We start from the raw sequence: 15,763 nt of genomic DNA, 5'->3' as shown, positions 1-15,763 counted from the left end.
TTCCAACTGTTTCTACTCTTGACATTCCAACAGAATCTGCAGAATCACTCTTTCGGGTCCAGGAGACCTGAACTATGCCGCAATCTCGGCTGTCTTCACCGAAAACACAAATGTCAGTGCTTTAACGCTTCACAGAACTGTCACCAACGTCGGTCCTCACGTTTCAAGCTACAAGGTCGTAGTCTCGCCTTTCAAAGGTGCATCCGTAATCGTTGAGCCGAAAATGCTGAACTTTACTTCGAAGCATCAGAAGCTGTCGTATAGGATCACTTTCAGGACAAAGTTGCGGCAGAAGAGGCCGGAGTTTGGAGGTCTTGTCTGGAGGAGTTCAACGCACAAAGTTCGCAGCCCCATTGTCGTGACTTGGTTGCCTCCTTTGTAGAGTCTTCTTCAAGCTCATTGCTTATATCTGCAATGCTTTTTCAACGGATGTATCAATGCAATAAATAGAAGTGACTGAATCAGATATTGATCATCATCATTTTGTAGAAACCTATCAGAAAATTGGATAAACCGAAAATGAAAAAGGATAAAACCAAGAACTCGGACTTGTACCTAATACAAGCTCGCATGGAGTCCGAATACCTTCGGCAAACTGAACTGAACTTGTATTGTACGGAAGCTAAGGAAGATCATCACGAAGACATTGATCAGCGTAATCTCTGTCCGAGACCAGAACACCAACCTCAAACCACAAATCGATTCCTCGAGCAACAAGGACTGATTCATTCTACTCAAAACTCAAATTCCTACAAGATTCAAAGCCATGTGCAGAGCAATTTAAATAGGAGAATAAGTTACTCGGGAGAGACGTGCCCATGTTAGATACTTAGTTTTTCAAATAGAAATAGATTATCAAAATCGTCTTTATTTTTTAAAGTTACCCTACACGTATAGACAAATCTCGAACCCACAGTGTTTTCATATTACTGTCACAATCACAATCACAAACATATAACTTTTCTTGTTAGAACCCAACAGTTGTTGACCCAGTGGGTGAGATGTGATAAGTCATCCTCAAAGTTCTGCGTTCGATTCCACTGGTGGGAAGGAATGTAATTTCTGGACCAAAATGACTCATATACAAAGGCTGGTCTCAGACCTAGGATGGATATAGTCAGACCGAAATTAGTCCGGGGAACCATTCTATTTATTACAAAAAAAAAACTTTTCTTGCTAGAATTTAGAAAGCACCCTGACCTTGACTACTCTAGATCATGTGTTCGACATGATATTACAGTGATCTGTATCTTTGTGGAATCGTTATGTTTAAGTTTTATTACTTGGTTCACTTTATCCACCTATATAGACGTGATCAAACACTTTGCTAGTCTTGTCTCGGTCGGGACCTATCTGATTTCGATGTTTCTGGATAAACTCTTTTGGATCACAAATTTTAGGATTTCACCATGTTTCGATGCGCCGTCAGACTGTTTTCGACTCCAAATCACCCATGCATCATGCAAAAATCAATATTGATGTGCATAGATCTAGAATAATATGCAACTTTAACAATTAAAATCATGCAGGCATATTTATAGACGTGGTGATACACAAATAACCAGGTCTTGGTATCAATATTGGGTCTGTTATGGGTTTTGTAGCGCATAATTTCATCAAAAATGCGATGAGGCTGATTTCTAGATTACATGCATGCTACGGAAGGAATTACAAAAACATTACAAGAAACCAACATACAAAACATGATCTAGGACTGGTTTTAATCACCTGAAATTTATTCCCAAGTCTTGCGAGAGAATATTAAAAACCATGGAGAGTTATGGAGATCTATAGTTATCTATTATAAAATTATTTTCATCACAAAATTAGTGTTAGTGGATTAGTTTATGGTTTCCTAGTGGGATCAGGTTTACTTTATATGTATGTCTATATATATACATATATTATTTGGTTGAATTAATAATAAAAGTTTTTATTCCGTAATTCTTGATATCTTGTTTGTCCAAACACTACAAGATTAGATTTTGTTACTCCCTGATTTTTTTCGTGGATTCTCTCATTCATTTTTTTTTGAAGAATCAAACATTAGAGAAAATTGTATATATCAAATATTCAAATGTGTGTCAAAGATAATAAAATATTTGCGGTATAAATTGTATAAATCTAATTGATGATATCTAATCAATGATTAAGAAACTAACTTATTTCATATTATTTTGCATTTGATAAAATCATTTGGCTTGTCCTAAACTAACAACATGTTCAATAAACGCATCCAACTCCTTAGTTGAACTCCCACTTTCTCCTACCGCATCCAACGCAGCACGACTTAGCTTCTTGGCTCGTTCCTTCTCCTCTCGTTTTCCTGTCGTCGACTCGGCCAGAACTCTGGCTAACTCGTCCGAGTCAGGTACCGAGTCGGCCCCTTCGCACACACGAACCCCTACTCCCAACTGGTCCACAACCAAGTTCGCATCCGTGTATTGATCCGCTTGCATCGGCCATGTCAGCATCAGAACGCCCGAGGCCACGGCCTCCAACACTGAATTCCAACCGCAGTGCGTCAAGAACGCCCCCACAGCCCGATGGTTGAGCACCGCGACTTGTGGGGCCCATCCTCTGATCACTAAGCCCCTTCCAGTCACACGATCCTCAAACCCTCCTGGGATCGTGTCACATGCCGAGTCCTTGATGACCCAAACGAAATGGGTCCCACTTTTCTCCAGCCCTGACGCGAGCGCTCGAACCTGAGCCTCTGTTAACACTGTTTGGCTCCCGAAGCATACATATATCACGTGACCGTCATCACGTGCATCGAGCCACGTCATCAAGTGATCGATTGGCAACGTGGTGGGCCCACCTCGGTCGTTGTCGTGGCCAGGTGGAGGAAGAATTGGGCCAACAGCCCAAACACGGTCGTAGGCCATGTCTCGTTTCAAGTGCTCGAGGTAGACTCCTTCTATGTCCGAGAACGAGTTTATGACGAGTCCCCAACTCGCCCAGTTGTCCCTGAATGTGTCACGTATAAATTCCCAAAATGGGTCTCCGTCGACATACCCTCTGTATATCGTGGAGACCTGCCACCAAGGGTATTTTGGGGAAGTTGGGATTTTCCGGAACTCAAGGACCTCGTTGTCATCACCGGGCTTTTCTCTGGTGGGCATCTCGAGCCAGAGATGGTTGAGGATACAGCATGTGATGGCGGCAGAGGGAGAGAACACGAATCGGCGGAGACCAAGTCGGTGAGTCCATCCGAGGAAGATGTCGGAGACGATCGCCGACGGCGGAGATGGGTGTTCGGAGATCCATGATCGAAGCGGTGCGTGGAGGTTTCGGAGCGCGTGGATCATGGAGGTGAAGCCTGAAGGAGGCAAGTCCTTGACGTTCTCGACACCGTTGGGGATCGAAGGGTGAGAAGGAAAAGGCAGGACGAGAGGGTTGATTTCTCCGGCGGTCGAGGAGAGGAGGCGGCGGAGGAAATGGAGGTTGCCGGGGGTGACGAGGACGGTGATTGAGATGGAGCCGCCGCCTCGGACGGCGAGGCGATGGCTGAAATCGAGGAGTGGAATCATGTGTCCTTGCGCGGGAAATGGGAAGATCAAGATGTGGGTTTTGTTGGGTTTGTGTTGTTCTGTCACCACCACCATGGCTCTTTATGGTTTTTGTGTTTCAAGAAGACGACGACGACGACTCTGTGCATTCGAGAGCACAAATTGTTTGTCGTTAAATAGATTTGTTGAAGTGTGAGATGATGAATGTGACGGTCCAAAATTGTACTCTTTTATAATTTATTTCTTTTCCAAATTTTATAAGAAATCTGTCGCGATTTGTTTGGTTCTTTTAGCTTTAGTGTTCGAGGAGATAATGATATGAGCCAAACCGTATGTAATGAATGCGTCATCATTATCGTATCGTGGATTAGTTTGTTCGAATGAACAAAGATTTTAAAAAAAAAGGAATATGTCTAAATATAACATTTCTGAATTTGGATCCAAGTCACGTTATTTCTCTTTGGAGGTATTTTACAAAATGGGATTCAAATGTAAAAGACTAATACTAATTAATTTTGATTTAAATACCGCATATAACAATATGATGGAATTACAGAAATCGACGAGAGAAATTATATAACAGTTAAAAATAAATATAATGTATCGTCTTGGTAACTACCACGTCATCATATATATGTGCTTTTTGGGGTCGAAAATAATTCTAATGTATCGGACAATTTTGTACGTCTCCTTATAGTAATGACTAAAGGTGTTGCTATTTCTATAATAATAATAATAATAATAGTAATTATCAAAGCTCCCAGTTTAGTAGCTATTTTTGTCTTTTTATTATGAAATTAAATTTTTTTAAATGAAAATCAAGATCATATTCCGTTAAGATTGATTAATAAATAACATTTTTGAAAAAGAAAAATTGGAAAATTAACGTCAAGAGCAAACTTTAAATGGCAAGAGGAAGGCAATTGAAAGACAAGGACCGCCGACCTGTAACCCAATATAGTAAGCGAGACAAATGCTTGTGGGATTTGTGATAAGACGGGGAATTCTGTCATTTGTTCACTTATTCCACGTCCACGTGACACATTTGCCTAGAGATGTCATTTAGGTTAATAATTTATTATTAGATTTATTTAGATTAATTTAATCAAATGAATTATATAAGTTTAATCTATTTGAGTTATTGGATTATGAGTTTAATGAGTTTACACAACAAACTCATTATACAACTAAACTAAATAATTTGAATATAAAACAATCGAATTCGAATCGAAATGAAATTATATTAAAAATCGAACTCAAATTCCAATCAAACATAATTCTATGTATGAATTCAAATTAAATCTGAATCGAACAAAATCTTATATAATAATCGAATTCAAATCGAATACGAATCGAACGGAATCATATGTAAAAACCGAATTCGAATCGAATTCGAAACGTTCATAATTCTACATCTTCAAATTCTACTAATTCACCTGTCATTACTTCATCAAGACCATAAATACGAGCAATACGATCGTCCACTTAAATATTTACAATCTTTATTTCTCTATTGTATTACTCAATACGTTCACGAATAATATGTCCAAATTTGAATCGATCGGAATCTCATGTAAAAGCAGAATTTGAATCTAGTTCAAATCGAACGAAATATTTTGTAAAAAATGAATCTGATTTTTTTTCCCACAAACGAATCTGAATTTAAACGAATCAAATCTGAATATGTTAACTAATCAATCAATTAAAATAAATAGTCAATTAAATTTAAATGGATTAATGGATTAATCCAATCAATTTGATTTTGAAGATATTATTATTGGTTTAAATTAATCCAACCTATTAAATCCACTAACCTCAACGAGTTTGGGATTATTACATGGATTAAGTAGCCCATTTTGATACCCTACATTTTATCCATTTCGTTGACTATCTCTAAATTAAAAAAGGAAGTTCTTCAGTAAAAATGCTAAAAATCATTTAGCTTGCAAATATTTTAAAAGAAATTATACTTTTATAATATATATCATTTTATTTTTTATTACATATATTTTATGTAATGTTTTGATATACGTGTCTCGCATATTTCACATGGTTTTACACGTTTATAGATATTCTAGAACGTTTTTGGTTTTTATATTGGTTTTTTGTATTTTTTGATGTGTAAACAGATATTTATGAATAAAAAAACTAAAAGAGTATAAAATATGGATTTTGTAGTATCACGGACCAAAAGATTACATTTGGCATTGTTGCGAGAGAAATAACATAAAATGAGTCACTATGGAGATCTTATGAGCATAATAATTTCCACCATATAAGTCCAACTAAAGAGTTTTCTATACCATTATAAAAAAAAAAAATCAATAGCTATACATAAACACCAAGATCACACAAATCCGATACCGAAGTGTAAAGTTACGAGCAAATTCGTAAAACCTGTCAAAAGAAACAGAGAACGTAAATGATCAATCATTGATTTTGGGATGAAAGATCGATTTTGCTTCAAAGCAATTGATCGATCGTTGCACTAATATTTCAAATAACATGATCGATCGATTGTCATTCAATTCGATCGATCGATTGTAGCTTGATTTTGCTCAGATAAAGCAAACGATCAATTGTCACCTCTACCAAACAATTGATCTGTGATATCCCGAGTTACGACGAGGGTTAATTAGGAGTGTTCGTCGGTGTGATGACACGATCAAGGTGCGACTCTCCGAGTACCACAAGGCCAAAGGGATACAGGAGTGAATAGAACGCACCCGAATGAGAGAGATCCGAAAGCTATATAGGGATGAGACTATATGGTCTGAGATAACATAAAAAGAATTAGTTGGACCACTCATAGCAACAAGGTGCACCTATTTTTTCGGTTGACTATCCCGAGAGAACTCCAAAATTAAGCGTGCTGACTCTGGAGCAATTTCAGGATGGATGACCTACCGGAAAATATCCCGATATACGTGCGAGTGAGGACAAAACACGTTGGAAGATCCCGTGTTGTTGTGTGAGAGCAGTTTCGATATTTTGTAGCGGTCGCAGGTCGTTACAGATGATATCAGAGTCCGTACTCCCCCAGTACGGTGTGGTTCGAGGAGAACCAGGCGGAAGCTAGTGGACCTATGATATCCCGAGCTACGATGAGGGTTGAGAGTGTTCGCCGGTGTGTTGACATGATCAAGGTGCGACTCTCCGAGTACCACTAAAGGCAAAGGGATACATGAATGAATCGAACGCACCCGAATGAGAGAGATCCGAAGGCTATGTAGGGATGAGACTATATGGTTTTGGTTTGAGATAGAACAAAAAGAATTAGTTGGGTTACTCATAGCAATAAGGTGCACTTACACTTATCTTTTCGGTTGACTATCCCAAGAGAATTCCAAATTTAAGCGTGTTGACTCTAGATCAATTTCAGGATGGGTGACCTATTGGAAAGTGTCTGGTATGCGTGTGAGTGAGAACAAAACATGTTGGAAGGTCCCGTGTTGTTATGTGAGGACAGTTTCGATATTTCGTAGCAGTCGTGAGTCGTTACACAATCGATGGACAAACTTGCAAAAACTTTCCTATTTTCGCTACAGAGGATGAGCCAGTATATGGGCACCGCCGACAACCCTCGAGGACATTCTGAAATTTTTCTAGGATCAATTTTTTGTGAGCAACTTTGGAGTAAGGAAACGAGAATCGAAGGGAAAAATATTGGAGATGGGAAACGAAAAACACGATGTCGAGAAATCAATTGAGAGTTTCTTCTTTACCATGTTTACTATATTTTCTTTCCTAGATTTGAACTCTATCGTCTTTATGTGTTGTGTGAGTAGTTTCGTAATTGTAGATTAGAAATTTGTTACGTAAGGATCTTTGGTATTTTATTTGCATTATAAGATCAAAGTGGATGTCCAAAAGTAGTTGCTTGGAAAACCATAAAAGCTTAATTTTTTGGTTGGACCAACCACGTCTGAGAAGTCAATGTCGTGTTGTCAAATACTCTCTTCACAACAGCTTCAAGTGCCTACTTTTACCGACAACATGCACATAACACGAATCACTTGTTTTGCAGGTCGCTTGTTAGAAATATGGAGAGAGAGAAATTACATATTATTCCGACAAGCATCAAAACACAATGGAAGAGCTACTTGCAAAGATCGACTGGACGTGAGAAATTATATTCTTGCCTTGCAGGACTGAAGTACACTACGTAACGACACGTTATTGGAGGATTGGTTCTAGGTAACACGTAACGACACGTTGTTGGGCGAATGTTGTAAAACAAATATTTTTGTATCTTGTTTTTATATAAAAATTTACCTTTACCAAAAAAAAAATTAAACACACGAGTGAATAATTAACAGGTCAGACTAAATCACCTTGAATCCCAATACTTTGATGATGAAACTAATGCTTGCGAATGATAAAATACTTTCAAGGGAGAGTTTCTTTCGATCAGTGGTAGATTTGGCACGTCAAACTTGTTTTGATTTATCGTCCTCTAACCTTGGGATCTATGGATGAAGAAGAATAAGTGCAGAGGCTGTTGCAAAAGAACAAGATGATGCCAATAAGAAGAACAACATGACCGGAGTTTGGTTTGGTAAGATATTTTCGTGAAGGCTGTTTTTTTCAGAATAGTCAAATGCATTTGCGTTTGAAAGAAAGATGGTTGAATAATGAACCGAAGGAGAGTCGCGACAACAAAGGCGATGATTCCAATAGCATCGAAGATTGTTGTGAGTTGTGTGGGACTATACCTCAATAAGGTAAACTCGGAAAGTTGTGTACTCGAAAAGGAACAAATGTGCACTCGGAAAAGACAGTTATGAACTCTAGATGGGGCAATTATACACACTAGAAAAATGAGATTGTTATATCGATTGTTAAAGCGAGAGAATATTTGCACAGGAGTTTGAAGGCTAAGGTATGTGACGCGTATGAGTTCACGTGTGAAGGAGGGGGGTTGTGAATTGACTCAAGAACATTTGATGAAGATTTGAAGGATTACAAGAAAGAAAAATGAAGAAGTTGAATGCAGTAGAAGAAAAAGTTGAAGAAGCAAGGAAACAATCAGAAAACGTTGAATGAGTCATTTGTCGTAGGGGTTTTAATAGACAAGATTTTATGGTTATTTTGTAACTTGCAAATTTGACTCCTTAAAACATGTATTATTTTAGGGTTAGAATGCTGTAATCATATTCGTTTTGTAACTATTGTTCAATTATTTGTTTTGCTCTATAAAAACATGCATTGATTGTTTTTGAAATTGTTTCAGTTTTCCTTTGTATGCGTCTTATGTAACAATGTAAGCATTGTTGTTCGGACTTGTACTCGTTTTCTCTGTTTTTTCAGACAAAACTGAGAGTTTCTTGATAGTTCTTTCTTGGATTCAAGAGGGAAGAGTTGTTACATTGAAAAACACTTTGAAAGGTTAAGAGACTAACATAATTTATATCCATTAATCTGTTGAACGTTAATTCATATATCCAAGTCCGGTATACTGCCGGAGCCTAACAAGACCCAAATTGGATATACCAAAACCAAGTTCGGGAATATGTGTTGGAATATCCCAAGAAATCCAGCCTTATGACAAACAAATTTAAAGTATTGTAGATTGTGCATATAACAAATACAAAGACTAATGGAATACTATGGCCATGCGCATGCCCACGAGTCGCTTTGCCATAACCACCATGTGGTTTTGGCCGCAAGATCCAAAGTTAGATGTTCGCGACAGTGCCGAAACAGATCTCGGAAATAATGAAACATGAGGACAGAATCTGTCCGTCCGTTTCATGGATCTCTTTGTCATGGCTTTACACTACAGATATACACAATTCCAACTGTGTTAAAAAAGCCTTACAAATAACTGGAAGGTCTGCTTGTGGGAAATGTACCGGTTTTCACTTGAGCTTTGCGAATTTCTGATCTTGGTTTCGCTTCTTCCACGAATATCACTCTGCCGTCCAAGAACTGAAACCCAGAAAGATATTTTGGTATTCAATCGCAAATAGCTGAAGCATCAGCTTTATCTTGATTCTAGCCAGTAATGATCTTGATGTTTCTAAATGAAGATCATAATTCAGAACACTAGAAATTGCATCAGTACCTTCCCATGCATTCCTTCGATAGCTTTCTTAGATTCCTCCTCTGTTGCATACCGCAGGAAAGCAAATCCTCTCGGTCTATTAGCCAACTTATCCATCACCAAATTGACTTCAAAACAAGACGCAAGAAATGAACCAACTAATCTTACTGAAGTACTTATTGAATTTGCCCAGGTGGAATGAATATAGGAGCTGATTCTTACCATCTACCAGATCACCAAACTGTTCAAAAGCTTTCCGTAAGCTCTCTTCGGTTGTACGGAAAGAAAGCCCTGGGAAAAACAAATGAGAATCCATGTCAGAAGAGAAGTGAGACCCTTGAGCAATCTAATAAAACTCCAAGTTCCTCACTTGGAAACAAAAAAAAGCTAAGAAGGGTATGCCGCACTCTCCGGTTCCCATCCTTTTTTAACCAGCGTACAGGGAGCATCCAGTCCGAAAGCAGAAAGATATTTCTCACTGGAGTTGCTCAGTTGAATTTTCAAGACTAGCTCTTATAGGTGAAGAAAATGAGCGGGCCAACAAATCCTCTTGTACAAATATAATCCATCTAAAACCACAGTTTCTGCATACTACACAAAAACTAAAAACATGTTAACCTCTTCGAAAAAATGTGTTTACCTTTGTTTATATGATTTCAGTTTCCAACTGTTTCTACTCTTGAGTTTTGGTACTCTAGCTAATCTCATTAGTTAACTGCCATGAGCCATCAAGAGATCACATTGAAATGGTCAGCTAACACAAACAAGTTTCTCACTCTCACTCAGTCATCTCTTGATCCTATGGTTCATGTTTAATTCAATTCTACACTCTTCCCGTGTACATCTGCACGGCTAACAACAACCGGTGACAGTTTGGTGCCGCAGAATGAGTTTGATCAATCATAGTTCGATTTGCAAGCTTTTTCTCCGCAAAATTCCGTCTGGAATGGTTATTAAACTTAGGCAACCTGTGTCCAATGAAAGAGAAAAATGGAACAGCACAAAAAACCACACAGAAACATCTACCAACATAGTTGTTGCCCTCAAGAGGTCCTTGCATCACAAAACATCATACAGACAACTAGTGAAGTTGTCTCGCTAAACAAATTGTAGCTGATCATCTCCGTGAGCCTGTTACAACACAAATTGCAAATCCTGATCTCTCAAGAACAAAACCCTAAAACCCGAAACCCAGACTCTGAAAGGGTATTTTGTTCGCATCGAGCACAGAAATTCAGAATTCGAAGCACTTCAGCACACCATCAACTCCAGAAAACAAAGAAACACACGGAATCAGAATCTAATTAAACAAAAACCCAAACATTTGAAGAGAACTCACCACTGACGTAGAGTTTCGTCTTCGGCCTCGGATAAGCGGACGAAGAAGAAGGACAATCCAGAGGGAGACATCCCGAGACCATAAACCCACCAACAGCGCCACTGCGGCTGCCACCACCATCTCCGTCGCCGCGACGGAGGCAGTGACCAAAATTCGCGGTGCGGGAACCGGCTCCTGCAACGATTTGTCCGAACCAAAACCGGGAAGAGGAAAATGAAGAAATGGAAGCGACGGAGAAGTTAGTTCTGGTCTGGCGAGTTTCGGAAATGGCGGCGCTCGAGCTCAACGGGACGATGACTATGACAGAAATCACTGCCGCCATCACCACTGTTTTTTTCTTTTCTTCTTTCCACTTCCTCCTCAAAATTTAAGAATACAAAATCCACAGGAGATACGTAGGGCTTGTTGAGGGCAAAATTGTCATATAATGTAATTATGAATTTGCATGGAATTTGAATTTAGACAAGATTAAGCATTAGCTGAACATTTTTTAGTTATATTTTGTTTCTAGTTTTATTTTTTATAATAATACTAAATTAACTTTTATATATTTTTTATGATTGGTTTTATTAAAAAATGGTTTAATTAATTTTTATATTCAATTTCATTTAAGTTAATTTAAAAAAATATAAATAATTAGTTTTTACATCAATCAATTTAACTAGGGCGTGGTTAGTTATTGCTCATCACTTTTTGTACTATTCATTTATATAAATGGAATATATAAACTTTTGCCAAGAAAATATATTGTATCATTTTTAAAACTTGTTATTACTAATTTTATATTTAATCAATGTGATTAATTTTCGCCCATTTTTTAAAATTTTGATTTATAATCATTAAGTGGATACGGGTTAAAATAGCTCCACCAAGGACTGGAGCTATTTTTTACTGCCATAAAAAAATGACCAAATAAAACAAATCAAGTAATAATCTGAATCAGAAAGTCAATTCAAATCAAAGGATCGTATAAATAAACTCATTAAAAAATGGGATAGTGAAAAAAACTGAACTTTTTAAAATTCGCAAATAAACATATAAACTTTTAATTTTATAAATAAATATACAAACTTTACCATTTTTGAGAAAAACCCACGCAAACCCTAACTTTATGATAAAACTGACGGAATTATTACCTCAAATCATACAAACCTTTGCAATTTTTGACAAATATACATGCATATACATATATATATATATATATATATGTATATTATGTATATGTGTATATTGTATGTATATATATTTTAAAAATAAAAATAAATAAATGTATGTGTATAATAAAATTTTAAAAAAATATATGTATAATTAATATTTAATTTTTATATTTATTTTATTTATTTATTATTATTATACTTATTTTTATTTTTATTTTTTAAGCGTATTTATAATTAGTTTTTTATTTTTTTCCCTTTTTCAATTCCACGTTAGATTTTTAATGTCGTAGAATTTTTCCAGAATTTTCAAAATTTGTATATTTTTTTATAAAATTAAAATTTTATATCTTTATTTTAAGAAATCTACAAATGAAGAAACATGATAAGATGCCAGCAATTCCGAATTAGTGATTATTCCTATTCATTTCACTAATCAAAGAATGAATGAATGAATGAATGAGTCAAAGAATGAATCAAAACATCATATGCCTAAACACTAAAGTTGACCTCTTTCTTCAAAACTATACAGCCAGAAAGCCCTTTGACGCTTCTCTGCTGCATCCCTCTTCCTTTCCTCCCGCCGAGAAATTCACAGGAAGCTTCGGATTTCGTGGCTACATCTTCGGGTAAGACAGTCTTTAGGGTTTACGGTTTAGGGTTTCAGCGAGTCATATCATTTCTTCCGCCATTCTTCACAACAAGCAGTAACTGAGTCCTATTCCTCTCCATGCCCTAGTTTAGAAGATCTGCTGAGTTTGCTGAGTAACGGCGTCTTCTATTTGGAGCTCGGGATGACATTTCCGGTTGATGAATTCTTCGAGGGCTTCTCTCATCCACCAATTATGGCATACTTCTCTTGCTTCAGACAAATTCATCCACTTGCGTTGTCTGATTTCTGCCTCAGGCCAGTGCTCAAATTGCTGACTAACAAGCAAAGGGAACATGTATCCTTCATGAACCATGCTGTGCCTTTTGCTTTTGTACTGCCATTTCCCTAGTTTCTCCTGCAATATTGTTTGCTTCATGTAAGTTAACACAATCCAGACCAAGTTTATTATACACACACGCACACAACTGTTCCTTCAGGATCAGTCTATAAATTAACGCTCCTCTGAAACCCCCACCTTAAAGCTAAAACACTCGGTTTCCAGTTTATCTGATCAAATTCAATTTTAGAGCAGAACAAACCCGAATTCAGATTTCTTAGTGAACCCACCCACGAAATGTCAGAGCAAGACTCAGAACCCTAAAAGATGTGAGTGAGATACTAACCTCGAGTTGTCCGGTTACACCCGCTTCTTCTATTGTCTCCCTTAAAGCCGCCTCTTCTATTGATTCATCCATCTCCCAACCTCCCTGTTGCAACAAGACGATCCAAAATTTCAGTAAACGGACATAAGGGCAAGGATGAAATACACAAAAGAGAAGCAAACCCGGACAAAAGGCAATATAAAGTCTAAGGAAAGAAAACCAATGTTTTTCAGGCGAAGTCAATACCTTTGGAAACAGCATCCCTTTGCCCTTTTGTGCACTGATAAGAAGAACTTCGATTTCTTCAATATCATTTCCATCAACGTTCCGTTTCTTGTATCTGTACGGTATGCATCTGCAAAACCAGACACCAAATTTCATGAGATTCCAGAAAAAGGACCCTAAAACCAGACATTCAAACCGAAAATAGTCCCCAATTAAGTAATCCAGATCATTTAAGATTTTGATGCAATACTGCGAAATGTTTGCCATTTCCTCAACGATTCTCAAACCCTAGACAACATTATTTCCGTACTGGACAAAGAGAAAACACAATCCCCAAAACCTAAACCACTGCGAACAGATTGCACAAACTAGGGTTCACGAAACATGAAGAGAAGACATATTTAGACGTACCCGACAACCTGGCGAAATCCCTTGCTGTCGTAACGCTGCAAATCCCTACCGGTCCTAGAGACCAAAGTAACAACGTTATCGATCTGCGATGGAATCCCCTTCGAAGGGATGCTATCGAAGAGCGGAGACAGGTACGAGGCAACATTCGAGAAGTTGGAGACGAACAAAGACACAGAGAATCCAGTCATTTTTTCCCCAATTTTCGATGAACCCAGAATTCAGATCGAAGTTGAAGACAAAAATCCTTGGGAAAGATTTGATTTTGTGTTCTGCTTGAAATTCGTACAAAATCGATATGGATAAGAAGCGTGAAAAGTTTTGGGCTCGTGAGACCTTTATATAGGAAAAAAAAAAGTTCAACAAGATGTGATAGCTATCGCACGCGCCTCAGGTACCAATCATTTTTTTTTAGTTTTTTTATTTATTTTTTGGATATTGGTCAAATAGCTTAATGAATACCTTTTCGCTTATTTGATACTGAATTTTTTGTAACATTAATTGAAAATGCTTTACCAAAAATATATTATATTGTAAAAAATGCAATATTAAAACGATTAATTGAATTTAAATAAGTGTTATCATATAGGTTCGAAAGAAATAGTTTAGGTACCCTTCTGTTACTACCTTTTTTAAACAATAACCGATATATCATATCAAAATAAAAAAGACCTTTGTAAGAAAAATGACTTTAAATATAAACATAATGCATTGTTTATCGTTCGTCCGAATTCATAAACCACACCTTAATTCAAAATTTACTAAAAATATATTTATTTTAAAATTAACCACGATTGATATTTTGTGGTTGTAGATATATTTTTTGAAAAAAAAATGAATAGGATAGTAAATCATTGATATAAAACATATCTATATCATACTTAAATCAAACATTATCCTATGTATGTTTGTATATATCCTTAGGAATTTTTATGTAAGGGAAAGTATTCTACATCAATTATATTGTAATAGATCTAGTTACAGCATTTTTAAAAATAACTTTAACATTTTAAGGATTTAAAAAGTTATTGACTCTATATAACAAATATCTGAGGTGGAAAACATTTAAAATAATTTATATACGTACCAATACAATACTCTTTGATGAAATGTTATATAGATGTGTTCAGTTCATCATATTATGAAAACATGGGAGAAAAAAATATTGTATATACATAATAATGATAGTTTGATGTAACCGATTAGAGTTTGGATTTTTTTGTTGCATGGGAATTCCACTATATTATTTTGTCTTCTGTCGAATAACAGATATGTAAACATTTTGTAAACAATTTAATTGATAGTAATACAATCACATTCAACAAAAAAAAAGAACATATTATTTTATTAAAAAAATTCAAGATATCAAATTCCATAGCATTTTTTCATTTTCATATTTTGATGCACGTTAATAATATATTTACTGAAAAATTCAATATTATTCTTACATTAATAATAGGGTAATCCCATAAAAATACCCGAACTTTTACAAAAATCCTAAATAAATATCCGAACTATAAAATTGTCATATAAATACCTAAACTTTTCAAAACTCCCACATAAATACCCAAACTTTTAAATTTTTTCCAAATCAAACAAACGCAACTGCTGACTCAGCAAAAAACTACTGACTCAACAAAAAAAACTGTTGACTCAGCAAAAAACTGTTAACTCAGCATTCAAAAGTATTATTAAATATCCAAATATTCATCTACATGTATTTAAATTAATATATACATATAAATTCACATATATATACAAATATATATATATATATATTAAAAATAAAATTATTTATAATTAATAAAACACATATACACATAAC

General features: G+C 36.2%; 4 protein-coding genes across 6 annotated transcripts in view; 1 reads left to right on the top strand and 3 right to left on the bottom strand.

The window, feature by feature from the left end:
- The window catches only part of LOC104798719 (subtilisin-like protease SBT1.3), a 3,210-nt gene extending 2,732 nt beyond the window's left edge, over nucleotides 1–478 (top strand). Inside the window, exon 2 of one of the 2 annotated variants that reach the window (XM_010520905.2) lies at nucleotides 46–478. In XM_010520905.2, coding sequence (XP_010519207.1) covers nucleotides 46–382 — 337 coding nt within the window. In that variant the 3' untranslated portion in view covers nucleotides 383–478. The remainder of the gene's footprint in view (nucleotides 1–45) is intronic. The other variant, XM_010520904.2, reaches the window with a different exon arrangement.
- Nucleotides 479–2,146: 1,668 nt separating this feature from the next.
- LOC104798718 (UDP-glycosyltransferase 89B1) lies at nucleotides 2,147–3,738 on the bottom strand. The gene has a single exon (XM_010520903.2). It carries the CDS (start codon nucleotides 3,606–3,608, stop codon nucleotides 2,193–2,195), a length of 1,416 nt encoding a protein of 471 aa, XP_010519205.1. The 5' UTR covers nucleotides 3,609–3,738; the 3' UTR covers nucleotides 2,147–2,192.
- Nucleotides 3,739–9,023: 5,285 nt separating this feature from the next.
- On the bottom strand, nucleotides 9,024–11,268 carry LOC104798716 (29 kDa ribonucleoprotein, chloroplastic). Of its 2 annotated transcripts, XM_010520902.2 has the most exons (5): nucleotides 10,898–11,268; nucleotides 9,781–9,849; nucleotides 9,580–9,686; nucleotides 9,368–9,443; nucleotides 9,024–9,291 (listed from the first exon to the last, which is right to left on the bottom strand). In XM_010520902.2, the coding sequence occupies exons 1-5, from the start codon at nucleotides 11,217–11,219 to the stop codon at nucleotides 9,287–9,289; spliced, it is 579 nt and encodes a 192-aa protein (XP_010519204.1). In that variant the 5' UTR covers nucleotides 11,220–11,268; the 3' UTR covers nucleotides 9,024–9,286. The 2 variants fall into 2 exon arrangements, with proteins under 2 accessions (XP_010519204.1, XP_010519203.1); XM_010520901.2 differs by having other exon boundaries at nucleotides 9,024–9,443.
- A 1,169-nt stretch (nucleotides 11,269–12,437) lies between these two features.
- LOC104798715 (nudix hydrolase 4-like) lies at nucleotides 12,438–14,248 on the bottom strand. The gene is made up of 4 exons (XM_010520900.1): nucleotides 13,942–14,248; nucleotides 13,552–13,660; nucleotides 13,327–13,410; nucleotides 12,438–13,058 (listed from the first exon to the last, which is right to left on the bottom strand). Exons 1-4 carry the CDS (start codon nucleotides 14,127–14,129, stop codon nucleotides 12,792–12,794), a joined length of 648 nt encoding a protein of 215 aa, XP_010519202.1. The 5' UTR covers nucleotides 14,130–14,248; the 3' UTR covers nucleotides 12,438–12,791.
- Nucleotides 14,249–15,763: the final 1,515 nt, after the last annotated feature.

This window comes from Tarenaya hassleriana, unplaced genomic scaffold (genome assembly GCF_000463585.1).
Source record: "Tarenaya hassleriana unplaced genomic scaffold, ASM46358v1 Cleome57, whole genome shotgun sequence".
Lineage (NCBI taxonomy): Eukaryota > Viridiplantae > Streptophyta > Magnoliopsida > Brassicales > Cleomaceae > Tarenaya > Tarenaya hassleriana.
Note: the sequence above shows the minus strand (reverse complement) of the source record. Positions and strands in the feature narration are given on the sequence as shown.

Excerpts from the sequence above, each read along its gene's own strand:
- LOC104798718 (XM_010520903.2), bottom strand. The coding sequence starts at position 3,608 with ATGGTGGTGGTGACAGAACAACACAAACCCAACAAAACCCACATCTTG.
- LOC104798716 (XM_010520901.2), bottom strand. The coding sequence starts at position 11,219 with ATGGCGGCAGTGATTTCTGTCATAGTCATCGTCCCGTTGAGCTCGAGC. Across the intron at positions 9,850-10,897 it reads GACGAAACTCTACGTCAGTG|GGCTTTCTTTCCGTACAACC; the intron begins GTGAGTTCTCTT and ends TGTTTTTCCCAG. Across the intron at positions 9,444-9,579 it reads TCGAAGGAATGCATGGGAAG|TTCTTGGACGGCAGAGTGAT; the intron begins GTACTGATGCAA and ends TCTGGGTTTCAG.
- LOC104798715 (XM_010520900.1), bottom strand. The coding sequence starts at position 14,129 with ATGACTGGATTCTCTGTGTCTTTGTTCGTCTCCAACTTCTCGAATGTT. Across the intron at positions 13,661-13,941 it reads GGATTTCGCCAGGTTGTCGG|ATGCATACCGTACAGATACA; the intron begins GTACGTCTAAAT and ends CTGGTTTTGCAG. Across the intron at positions 13,411-13,551 it reads AAGGGATGCTGTTTCCAAAG|GGAGGTTGGGAGATGGATGA; the intron begins GTATTGACTTCG and ends TTGTTGCAACAG.